At 56.3% G+C, this 12,866-nt stretch overlaps 1 protein-coding gene across 1 annotated transcript in view; it reads right to left on the reverse strand.

The window, feature by feature from the left end:
* Positions 1-1,212: 1,212 nt before the first annotated feature.
* NFAM1 (NFAT activating protein with ITAM motif 1) overlaps positions 1,213-12,866 on the reverse strand; it is a 35,428-nt gene continuing 23,774 nt past the window's right edge. Inside the window, exons 4-6 of the mRNA XM_068971779.1 lie at positions 11,486-11,584; positions 2,987-3,073; positions 1,213-1,623 (exon numbers count right to left, since the gene is read on the reverse strand). Coding sequence (XP_068827880.1) covers positions 1,564-1,623; positions 2,987-3,073; positions 11,486-11,584 — 246 coding nt within the window. The 3' untranslated portion in view covers positions 1,213-1,563. The remainder of the gene's footprint in view (positions 1,624-2,986; positions 3,074-11,485; positions 11,585-12,866) is intronic.

Here is a 12,866-nt window from a genome sequence, read left to right on the forward strand (position 1 = left end):
AGGCACTATGAGCCTGGAGAGAGGGTCCAGTGAGCCCAGAGGGTTCCTGTGAGCCTGGGAGGCCCCATGAGCCCGGGCGGGAGGGTCCCATGAGCCCAGAACGGGGGTCCTGTGAGCCTGGGGTGGGGGCCCCTGCTGCCCTAGCAGAGGGGCTGGGGCTTCTTCTGGACGTCTATCCCTGCAGGGCCTGGGCCGGGGTGAGTACTGGCCTGCTGAGCAGTCGGTGTTGCCCACAACCACCCTCGCAGGCAGGCTGGGGTTTGGGCACCCCTGGGGCAGCCCTGGGTGCGGGGAGGGAGGATGAGCAAGCAGGGGAGGTCAGGAGAGGATTGGGGGAGCAGGGAGGAGGGCGCCGAGCCTGGCAGCCTGGTGCTCCCCAGCCTCAGCCCTGGTCTGCCCGCGAGACGGGGTGCCGCGGGCAGTGCTGAAGGTGAAATGAGGGGTCACAGGAACACACGCTAGGGCAGCAGAAAGGGCTCAGGATCAGACACTGAGGAGCCGCGGGCCTGAGCTTCTGCCGCACAAAGGGACCCCTCTGTGCTCCCCAGGGACAGCTCCAGGAACCAAGCCATGCAGCTAGGCAGCGATGGACAGGGGTGGCCTCGGGCGGCTGGGCAAGCAGGGAAGGGACTGGTCTGCCCCAATCCGCAGGGGGCAGGGCTGGAGCCTAAGGCAGCTGAAGAGGAGGAGGAGGGTGGGGTGGGGACAGGCCAGGCGGAGGGGGGCTCCGGGGAACAGGGCTGCAGGGTGGACGGAGGCACCACTGAGGCCCTGGGGGTGGGGAGCTTTGAGGAGGGGGGCGTTGGGAGGCAGCAGTTGGCACGCTGAGTGTCGGGGGCAGGCTGAAGGGTAAATAACCCTGGGGTCCTCGTGGGGGGAGGCAGAGAGCGTCAGTCTGTCCGGCCCCTGTCTTGCCAGCACCCTCCTCCCTGCCCCCTGATGCCCAGATCTCCTTCCTCACTTGCATGTGCCCTGACCCTCCCAGCCCCAGGCCCCCAGACCGATGACCACATCCTGGGCCTCCAGCTCGGTCTCCCAGCCCAGCCTCCGCATGGTTCCTTCTTGCTCACACCCCGGACCTCCCGCGCTGGCCGCCGGTTCCACCTTGCACAGCTGCTCTGTCTTTGGCCCAACAGGGCAGCGGGTAAGGGGTGGGGGCCTTTTGTACAGTTGCTCTTTTATTCATCTACTCTGCGTGTGCACACAGTACTGGGTCCCCGCTGGAACCTCCTGGTGGCTCAGGCTGGTGCAAGAGAGCCCGAGCGTCCCTAGAGGGTGAGGAGGGCCCCAGGGATGGGAGGTGTCCGAGAGAGCCCTTGGAGATGGAGGGAGTGCCCACCTGCAGAGGGAACAGCTTGGGCAAAAGCCTGGAGACGTGGCGCACTTGAGGGGCATGACTGGGCTGCGGAACAGGCGTGGGGGCCAGCCTCGTAAATGTGGGGGTGAGGTGATGGGGTAGGTACCCTGCAGCCGCACTTCCGATACAGATCAAGTTCCCTGGAGGGAGAGGCTTCCCCAGGGCCTCTGATCCAGGGCAAGACCTGTGGGCAGGCAGAGCTCGTCCTAGAGATTTTCATAGACCAGGTTAAATTCACCATCGCCCTCAAATTTATGCTGTTTCTCCTGGAAAGGAAAAAAGAAAGAAATGAACAGTAGGGAGGGGAAAGATAAATTTGCACTAATTTAGTTTTGGGCAAAGGCAGACAAATAGATGGCTTTCTAAGTAGCTTTGACCGGGAGCCCTATTCTTGTCCCCAGGCCCACCTCACCAGCCTCCTCTCCTGTCCTCCCACCCCACGCCTGCTCTCTGCCTTCCAGCCCCACAGGCCTCTTCTTTCCTGCCTTACGCCTCTCCAGATGGTCATCTCTCCTCTTGGGGTGCTCCCAGGACCCTATCTGTTCCCCGATGACCTCCTCCTCACTCTACAGAGCTCAGCTCAGCACGCCAAGAGCCCCCTCCTCAACTCTGGGCTAGTCCCTCCCCAGAGCCCACTGTTCACAGATGTTTCTGTGTGTCTGTAAGAATCCATGATCCTGTTCCTGCAGACCCGAGGATGCTGCGGAACTGGAACAGCGTCTAGTTGTCCTGGTCAGGACCTCAGGGCCTGTCATACAGTGGTCACTCCCTGGGATGGCCCAGACAACCTTGGGGGTCCCAGGGTGGGGAAGCCTTGCCTCCAGTCACAGCCTAGTTCAGAGATGACCGTAGAAAGACCTTTGAGAATAGGAGATTCAACAGAGTTAGCCTCTGCTAGGGGGCCCAAGCACCTGCCCCCCTCACTTCCTGATGGTTCTTCCAAGGTGCCCAGCCACGGTCCTTGAGACCCTTGTACTTGATGGTGTCCAGAGCTCTGGTATAGATGCTACTTAACTTGGAACTCATTTGAATTCATGGGCAGTTGGTTTTGCAGGAAACTGTCATGCACCCACTTGACAGATGAGCAGACTGAGGTTTAAGAGAGACTCATGATCGAGGGATGTGCCTTAGTCCCCTTCATGATAACAATAAAGCCCTGTCCAGGCTTGCCCCGGCTGCTGCCAGCACAGTCCCCAGCCACCTTCAGCCTGGGGACAGCAAGAAGCCTCACACCCCTGCCTGACTGACGGGCGTAGACACTCCACTGTGCCCAGTGGCAGTTACGCTTGCTCCCTTGCATGGCGCCTACTGGGTCGCAGCACCATCTGTGATCCTCATGGCAAGTCTAGGAGGTGAATGCTCTTAGGGTCCTCAGTTTACAGATGTGGGCACAGAGGTTAGCCCCTTGGCCAGGGTGGCAGAGCTGGAAAGGGGTGGTGCCGGGGTGGGGGGTAAACCCACCAGGCCTCCTAAGTACCAGGTCAGCCGCCTCGGGGGAGGGCTCTGCTTCAGCAGCGGGTGGCTCACGCCCCACCCCCGGCACATGGCGGGCACTTCCCAGAGGAGGGGAAGTGGAAGGACACGTGGAAGGAGAGGAGGAGCCAGGCTCGCTGCCCCGACCCTGCATACCTGGGAGAGCAGGCCCTGGGAGGTGGGCGGGCTGCTGGCTTCACCCTGGATGCAGTCGTAGACCTCGGACTCGCGGCGCTGTAGGTCCTGCAGGAGACCCGTGAGGTCAGGGGACGCCCACGGCGCCCAGTCTCACTCCTCTCGGTCACACAGCCACAACTTTGCACCCACCGTTCCCTCTTGGAGCCATCTCACCCCTCCCCCGTTTGCGCAGTGCCACGCCTCTGGGTGCTCCCTGCCACACCCTCCCACCACCTCAAGCCTCTCGTGGAGCCTGTGCTCAGCCCGGAGGACTCTCCAGGCCTCCAGCTCGCTGGCAAGAGGAAGGGCCCAGACCCACACCAACTGTCCCTGCCTGTCCTTAGGGCCTCGGGCACCTGGCAGCCAGCAGTCCCCCAACGTGACTCCCACGGCCAAGGCTGCAACAGGAGCTCTGCGAACATCCCCCCTCACTCCCTGGACCAAAGCCCCTGGGAGGGTCCCACTCACCCCTCCACCCCTCTAGGTCTCCCTTGACCCCTCCTGCCAGCCTGTGCTCACAGAGGACCTAGGCTCACACCGGAATCACACTCCTCTCCCGCAGAGGGGCTTGATCTGTCTCTAGGTCACCGTGGCCGTGGTTGGGACCCTTGGAGAACAGCCCTGAATGAGCTGTGGTGAGGGGCTCCTCGCTCACCCGGGTGTGTGTCTTAGGGCCCCATTGACTCTTGGTCCAGCTATGAACAGCCTGACCAGAGGCCTCAGGATGGTATTAATAAAAAGAAACGATTTCTTGTTTGAAATCAGGCAAGACTAGGCTCAACTCTCAGCTCTGACATCTGCCAGCCACAGGCAACCGGGAGCCTTCCTGTGCCTCAGTTTCCTCATCTGTAAAATGGGGATAACTGTCCATCTTGCAGGCTCAGTGGATGATTATATGAGATATTGTGCACAAAGGGCCCAGCACAGGGTCTAGTGAGTCACATGTGCTTAATAACGATTGAATGATCATCAAGGGGGGCTTGGTGCCTCCCTGCCCTCTCTGCAGTCACAGCCTAGACCCTTGCTCAGACCCTGATGGGCACCAGGGTGGATGCCACTCCTTGGGGGTTGTTGGAGCAGAGCCACCAACAGCCTAAGCAAGAGGCAGGAACCTTTCCTTCCCACGTGTACATGTCATATGGATGCCGGCTCGTTGCCAAGGAGGTGGTTTCCCTGGCAACAGGCAAGCAGGGGTTGCTGAGGAAGGCTGGAGAGACAGGTGGTACTCTGAGCCAAGAGAAGGGAGGGGAGGTAAAGAGGGGTGGGAGGAGGCTCCAAAGCAGCAGGGCATGAAAACCTGTGTAATAAACCATTTGGCACTTGGGAGACCCTCACTTCAAGGGCATCACACACAGGGATGGCAAGGCTGCCCAGAGACCTCCAAGTCAGAAAGAGGGAGGGTCTTAGAAGAGGGGCTTCTGACCTGCCTGTGGGAGCAGGGAGGCCCCAGGGAGGAGCCCCAGTTTCAGTGAAAGGCATCTTCTGAAACCTGCTCTGGCCTGTTGGGCTCTCATGCCTGCCCAAAGCACCAGCCACCGCCGGCAAGCCTGACACACGGGGTGTGGGTCTCCCCAGTGGCCCTGGGCCCCCAGCCTCCATCCACCCAGTCTTGGATCTCTGAAGATCTGACAGCCGCCCTCCCACCAAGCTGGATGTTCCTGGTCACAGAGAGAAGCAAGAAAAAGGACCTCTCTGCCGATATGCTGGCAGAAGACCAGATCTCGGGCCCCTCAGAGGGTCCCCTTCTCCTTCAGGTCCAGTGCCCATGGGCCGCCCGCCACATATCAGCCCAGAGACGCCCGGAGCTGTCTGAGGTCTCATAGCTCCTCCTGCCCTCTGTGACGTGTGCTCCCACTGGCCTGGGCACGCGGCTAAGTGATTTCCAAGCCAGAGAAGAGCATCCTGACCCGGGGCCCTGCAGGCCTCTGACCCACCCTGGCGGTGGTCAGGCTGTGGGCGGGAGCAGCTGCGGGGCTGGGGAAAGGGTGGCTGCAGGAGCTGCTGCCAATTAGCAGCTGCTGAGAGAAGCCTTCGACAAGCCCTGACCTGCTGGGCGGCATCTGCATGCCGGCTGTGACCTGCATCAGCAGGCTGTGAAATGCAGGCCACCTTGTCAACAGGACTCCTTCTTGGCCTTCCAGGGAGGGGTGATGGGGGCCGCCTCTGTCCGCGGGGAGAGGGCAAGGCCTCTGAACCGGCTGCCGGGCCGGGCTAGGCTGACACTGTGCTGCCACGGCTGGCCTGGACAGCGCTGGGGTGGGCCACGCTGCTGTGTTGTGCTTTGGGCTGAGGCTGGGCCGGGCTGAGCCACCTGTCTGGGATCCAGGCCCCCCGAGTCCTTTGTCTCCTGCCGCCCTCTATGGACAGTGGTGCTGAGCTGAGTGGTCATCAGCCCTGGCAGAGGGGTGAAGTCAGCGCCGAGGCCTTTGTCCGGGTGGGCTGAGGTCTGCAGTCAGCGGCCCTGGGCCAAGACCTAATCTGAGGGTCCTGGACATTGATTCCCCTAGTAATACCCACACCTGTCATCAAGGAAACACAAGAGCTATGTCTCATGGACACCTGAGAGTTGCCTGATGCCCTCTGGGGGCTTCCCTTGTGGCTCAGCTGGTAGAGAATCCTCCTGCAATGCGGGAGGCCTGGGTTCGATTCCTGGGTTGGGAAAAACCCTTGGAAGGGAAAGGCTACCCACTCCTGTATTCTGGCCTGGAGAATTCCATGGACTGTAAAGTCCATGGGGTTGCAAAGAGTCGGACATGACTGAGCGACTTTCACTCACTTCACTCTTGGGGCAGATCTGGGAGCCCTGTTCAGCAAGAAGGGATACTCAGGAGAGACGGAGCACTTCTGCTCTAGGTCAGGATCCTGGCATGTCTGAAGCGAACGGCCCATGGTGCTAACCGGAGTCTGGGAAGGCAGGGCTGGGCTAGGCCTCCAGTGAAGGCCTCACGTGCCAGCTGAGGAGCTGGCAGTGGGGCGTCACTGGAAGTTTCTGGGTGGGAAGCGACGGCATCAGGGGTGTGCTGGAAAGGCCCCTCTTCCTGCCAGGAGGAGCGGGAGGGCTGGAGGCTGAGCGCGAGAATGAGGGCGCTGGGCCAGACGGAAGATGGAGCAGAGCTGAGGGGAGGCATCCAGATGCTCCTGGGACATGTGAAACTACAACGCTGACGCCCCACGTTCACCATGGAGTGCCCATTCTGCCCAGCACGGAGCCCCCAGGGAACCCCAGGCACCCGGGAGCTAAGAGCGGGCCTCCACTCAACTGACTGCTGAGCGCCTGCTATGTGCTGGGCCCTGGGGTCCCAGACAGACCACAGTTAGAAAGCAAACAGTGGCCATAAGGGCCACGGAGAGACCTGGAGAAGGAAAGGAAGGAGGCTGGGTCACGGCGGGGATAGGTGGGGGGGTTGGGGTGGGGGTGAGGAGGTCAGAAAGGCCTCCCTGCAAAGGTGCCCCCTGAGCAGGGAGATGGGAGCGAGGGAGGGGCCCCACAACAGTTCCAGACAGAACCCCAGAGCGGGGGAGGGGGGGCACACACAGCCAACACCAAGGCCCCACCACAGGGTGGAGCAGGGCAAGCCTGGTATGTCTGCAGAAAAGCATGGAGACCAGTGTGCCGGAGCAAGTGAGTGCCCCGGCGGGAGGGCCTGTGGGCAGAGCTCTCAGAGAAGAGTCAGGGCTCCAGTGCCCACTCTGAGTAAGACAGGAATCCACCTCACTAGACGGTCGTGAGTGTGATCCGCAGACCTCCAGCTCCAGGGAGCAAAAGCACTGACCCAGGGCCCGGCTGCTGGGCTCTGAGACCCAGCGTTCGTGTGCACAGAGGCCACACCCCCGTGGGCTGCCCCATCCAGTGGCTGAGCCCGGCAGGGATGCCATCTCTGTCTCTCCCACCCTGGGAGACCCCCGGGCCCCTCTGACCGGGCTCTCAGGGGCCTTGCTGAAGCGTCCGTAGACTGCGCGCAGGTCAGCACGTCCTCTCTGCCTTCCTTCGCCCTTTCCTTTACCCAGAACCAGACCTACATCAGCTCTCCCAGTCATTTCCATTTGCTCTCACAGGTGGTCCCCGAATACCACTATCACACATTTACTCCTGCCCTGGTGTCTGCTTCTCAGAGGCCCGAGGCTCACCAAGGGCTCAGAGCAGAGAGGGATGGGACCTATGTTTGGAGGGGGTGACTCCGCTGCTGCTGATCGGAGCACAGACAGTGGGGCTAGGGTAATAACGGGCCAGCTGATCAGAAACCAAGTGCAGGGCTTCCAGGGTTCCAATTCCCTGGTGGTCCAGTGGTTAAGACTCCATGTTCCCAACACAGGGGCCCGGGTTCAGTCCCTGGTCAGGGCACTAGATGCCACAGCTAAGACCCGACAAAGCCAAATACAAGAAAGAAAGAGAGAGAGAGAAAGGAAGGGAGAAAGAAGGAGAACCCAAATGGAGGGCTCCAGGCAAGAAATGGTGGTGGTTCCCACCAGCGTCAGGCCTGGAGGGGTGGGAAGATTCAGATTCCAGATATGTCTGGAGTTAAGTTGTGCTGATGGACCTGACGGGAGCAGTGGTCCAGGGAGAGAAGGAAAGGACAGCTCCCGAATGTTTAGCCTGAGCAACAGGAAGGGTGGCGCGGTCATCCTCTGCATCAGGAGGACTGCGGGAAGAGGCAGTTCCACGGGTGAGGAACCGGAGACTGGTCTGAGAGAGCTGATGAGGGGTCCAAATAGAGCTGGTTCCAGTGTTCAGAGGAGGTGTCTGGGCTGAACATAGCTGTCAGAGTGTAGATGGTCTCAAAAGGTTGAGGCTGCATGAAATCACCCAGGGAGGGGAGAGAAGCTCAAAGAGAAAGGGCTCCAGGCCTGGATTCCAACGTTTAGAGGTCAGGATTCCTGGTTTCTAAGAAGGAACCAGTGAAGGAGGCTGAGGATGTATGGCCGTGAGTCAGAGAGGCATCACGGGAGGGTGGAATGTTCTGGAAGCAAGTAGAGAAAGTGTGTCCAGGAGGAGGGAGCGCTTGCTGGCCTCAGACACTGCAGCTCACCAAGGAAGAGGAGGACCCAGCGGGCCACTGGATTTAATATCTGGAGGCCAACAGCGACCTTGAGAAGGAAGGCTTTGGTGGGCAGAGAGAACAGGTGGGCAGAAAGCCTGACTAAGTGGATCAGAAAGGAGAGAGAGAGAGAAACTGAAGACAGAATTTTGACAGTCCTGTTAACAGGAGTCGTGGAAAAAGAGCAGGGTCAATGGAGGGGCTGTGGGCTCAAAATGAGAAATTGAAGATAGAAGAAATCGTAACATGTTTGCAAACTGTAAACAGAAAACTACATCAGCCCTGTGTCACAGCTTATGGAACCAAGGCTTAGAAAGTTTAAGTCGCAGAACTCATGAGCAAAAAAGCTAAGCTTTGCAGCCCAGTCTCTCTGGCTAAATCTAAATCCATGCTCCTTAATTGGTCAATTTTCACAGACAAACACACACACACACGAATTGGAGCAGGATAGCCTTTTTTTTTTTTTTGGTCACAATATATCATGAGCATTTTTTCACATGAATAAAAAGTAAAAATTGACATAATTAGAAGGAGAAATATACAATCTATAATCATATGGGCAGATTTTAACTTGATTCACTTAACATCTAATAGACAAAAAGCCCATAAAGAAATGGCATACTTTAACAACACAATCAATAAGCTTGACCTCTCTATCACATAGAACACTCACTCACTCAGCCATGCACAATGCAAGTTCTTTTCAAATGCATTTGAAATGTAAGCTGACCTAAAGCAGATCTCTAAAGACCTCAAAGGATTGAAATCATACAGAAGGTATTCTCTGATCACAATAGAATTAGTAACGAATAAAAAACAATGAAACTAGAAAATAATTAAACATTTGAAAATCAAGCAAAACATTTCTAAATAACTCATGGGGGAGGAAGGAAATCTCAGTGGGAAATTTAAACTGAACAATAACGAAAATATGGCATATCAAAATTTGTGGGATGCAGCTAAAGCCACTTTAAAGGAAAGTTCATAGCTTTAAGTGCATGAATTAGGAAAGAAGGAAGATTGAAAATCAGTGATCAAAGTATCCAAACAAAATAGAGTAGAGGGACTTTCCTGGTGATCCTGTGGCTAAGACTCCACGCTCCCAGTCCTGGGGGTTGAGTTCAATCCCTGGTCAGGGAATAGATCCTACCTGCTGCAACTAAGGGTTCGAGCGCCACAACTAAGGATCCTGCATGTCACAGCTAAGACCCAGTGCAGCCAGATAAATAAATACAACAAAAGAGAGAAAGAAAGTAGAGAGGGGACGTACACACAGGTCTCTCCCTGTCCACCACTCCTGTTCACCATCACTGTCTGAGGCAGTGAAGTAAGACAAGAAAATAAGAAATGCAAGGTCTGAAGGTTAAAAAGAAAGAAATGAAACTTCCATCATTCATAGATGGCATGGCTGGGTCCACAAAAAACACAAAGGAAAGTACAGAGAAAGGATTAGAGTTAATTAGTGAGTTCAGCAAGGTTACTCTTTATATAGTCAACATACAAAAATAAATCATATAAAAAATAGCCAATCATATCTCAACTTACCAGCAATAGACAATTAGAAAATAAAGTGGGAACAACACGCCCGGAGCCCCATTATGAGTGTTAATGAGATGACAGGTGTACCACAGCTCCAGGCATGCAGTGAGTACTCACCAAACGACCCTTGACCTCATCGTCATGCTTGTCCATGTCATTCTTACCCGCCCAGGTCCAACCCTAGCCACTAGGGACAGGTCTCAAGGGCTAGCAGAGTCTGTGGACCCTCTCCCCAGCTCCTTTCCAGCCTTAAAGCCTCTTGAACCACCCAGCAACCTGGCAGGGCCATCAGACCTCTTCCCCACACTCCAGCAAAGTTAGCCTGCGTCTCAAAGAAGTCTAAACACAGGCAAGAAAGATGCTCCATGCAAAAGTGATTCTCTTCCATTAAAAATAACCTTGGAGAAGGATATTTATTCATGTGAAAAGATGTTCATGAGATATTGTAACATGAACAAAAGTAGCGGTACTACTCCAATTTTCTCTAAAAAAATGTGTGTGTGTGAGTGTGTGTATGGGTCTCTCAGTATGTGTTTACAGAAAAGACTGCAAGGTATAGAAGTCAAAGTTAGTAGTATTTATCCTGGAAGAAGATAGGTTTCGGATGATGGTTATTTTCTTCTATTTGATATATATAGAAAGATCGTGTGTGTGTGTGTGTGTGTGTGTGTGTGTGTATGGAGAGAAAGAAATGTTTTTATTTAACAGCTGATATCAGAATTCCTCCTAGGGAAAATACCATGATAAGTTGCCGGGAGAAAAGAGACTACGGGGAAGTCTGGGGCCCCGTGGGAAGCAGTGGCTGCTGGAAATCCCCTGCAGTGGGAGTGGGGGCAAGGCCGTGGGAAAGCTGGCAGTGTGGTGTCCCCTTTGGGGCCATCGGTGCTGCCCTGAAGGAACCCTGTCTTCGCCTCGTCCCCATCTACCTCATCCTTGATAATCAGGGTCATATTCTGAACACCCTCTGTGTGGGGATTTTTGGACATTGAGGAAAGATCCGTGTTTCATGCACGGGTCAGGGTGGTGGGTACAGGAACAGCTGGAGCTCGTACAGGCAGAGTCCCAGAACATGCCCTGGGGGACCCTGCAGGACCCCTGGCATGGCTGTGCACCTCCTAGGTGTGGAGCCAAGACCCGCACCTGGCGGGACTTGAAGGTCCCGTAGAGTTGAGACCGCAGCTGACATTGGGTAGCCTTTATTCTTTGCTTTCTCGACAATGAGCATATGTTCCTCATTCAGCTAAAATAGACGCAACTGAAAAGGAATGTCTGTTGGCATCCCAGCCCCCGGGCAGAGTGGCCACGTGTTGACCAGGTGGGCAGGCCCTGCTGGGCAGCAAACAGCACCCGGCTATGCCTCTGCTTGGCTGTAAGGACATAAAACAATGTGCGTGCATGTGTGCCTGTGTATGTGTGTGTGCGTGGTGTGTGTGTGTGGTGGGGAAGGGGATGGTGAAGAATTGAAACTCCTTGCTCTATTTAGGGTGTGGGACACTGCCCGACCTTTTCCTCTTTTTGTGATTCTTCTTGTTGCTCCAATGTTGTTTGTGCAATAAAAACAGGAAGGAGTTGGTGAGCTGGTCATTGTCATTTGGTCAGACGGAGGAAATTTCTTCACTCCTCACCACTGTGCTCTGGCCGCCCCCTTGTTCCAGAAGTGGAGGGGCGTGCCAAGGAGGGCACCCCAGCGGCACCTCCCATCTACGTGTCTGCCAGGGGCCAGGGCCACAAACCCGTAACCCCGGTTCACCTTCACAGAAATCCCACAGGGCAGGAATATTGGTCTCCAGTTCACAGATGAGGAAGCGGAGGCTCGGACTTCACAGAGAAGTCACGTAGCTGGAACTCTCACTGAGCCAGGGAACCAGACCCCGAGTCAGGCCTCAGGGGGTGGAGGACTCACCGTGTAGACGGAGTCTGATGGAGGCTGCCCCGGGCTGCTGGTGGCACTGGGGCCCGGGCACTTCTTGGCAACGTGCTTCCACAGAGCCCACATCTGTCTCTGGGGGAAAGGAATCAGGGTCGTCAAGCTGGGCGGGGACCAGCAGCTCCCCTTCTCCCCAGACCCCACCAGACCCCACAGAGGAAAGGATGGCAGATACCCATGAGGCCACTTGGAAACTGATCACTCAGCGCCTTCCACCTACCTTCTCCCGAGAAGCATGGCAAATACCCTTAATGCGTGCATGCATGCTAAGTCACTTCGGTCGTGTCTGACTCTTTGCGACCCTGTGGACTGCAGCCTCCCCAGGCTCCTCTGTCCATGGGATTTTCCAGGAAAGAATACTGGAGTGGGTTGCCACGCTCTTCTCCAGGGGATCTTCCAGACCCAGGGATCGAACCTCCATCTCTTATGATTCCTGCATTGGCAGGCGTTCTTTTTTTTTAACCACTTGTGCCAACTGGGACACCCAAACACCTTCAAGACCTACATCAAATCACTCACCTGCCCAAGGATACTGGAAACGATAAAGACTCCGTCGAGGCACCCTGCCCACCACACAGGGCCTGGTTCTGGGGAGGTGGGTGCTGCAGGGCACAGGGCCAGCAGGGATACAGGGTCCCCGGCTACAGGGCCGACTACTGAAGAGGGCTGCTGAGTGAGCACCAGCCACACCAGGTGTCCAGTCCTCCGTCCCTCATGGGCTCTGCCTTCACCCCCAGTCTGGACATCACTTTCTCCAGCAGTCACCCTCCTTTGATAGAATGTTGCACAGATTCAGGGAACTGACGAGGAAGTAAGTGCTTGTCATGTGGGTGTCGCTTAGGTGGCCCTTGGGCAATATCACACACTCGCCAGGCACCTCTAGTGAACCAGGCAGCGTGGACACGGGGGCCCCATCCCTGCCCTCCAGAGCTTAGGACCCAGTGGAGAGGTGGACGATGAACCAGCAGTTTTCCCAAGTGTGGTTCCTGCGCTGACCGACAGAGACAGAGCCTCTGGCTCATGAGAGGAAACAAGTGCCTCGCCCGGCAGAAAGGGCTGTTAGAGACCTGAAGGCTGGGGCTTCCATGGTGGTCCAGGAGTTGAGAATCCACCTGCCAATGCAGGGGACGCGGGAAGAACCCACATGATGCACACGCCGTTGAACCTAGAGCCTGCTCTCGGCAGCTAGAGAAAGCCCAAGCACGGCAACGAAATCCCAGCACAGCCAAAGATTTTTTTTTTAAGTCCTCTTAGATTGGAAGAGAGGAAGGAGAGGAAGAGGCAGCAGCAGGTGCCGGGGCCTGAAGGTCTCAAGAAATGAAAAGATGGTCAGCGTGGTCAGAGACGCAAACCTGCC

This window comes from Capricornis sumatraensis, chromosome 4 (assembly GCF_032405125.1).
Source record: "Capricornis sumatraensis isolate serow.1 chromosome 4, serow.2, whole genome shotgun sequence".
Lineage (NCBI taxonomy): Eukaryota > Metazoa > Chordata > Mammalia > Artiodactyla > Bovidae > Capricornis > Capricornis sumatraensis.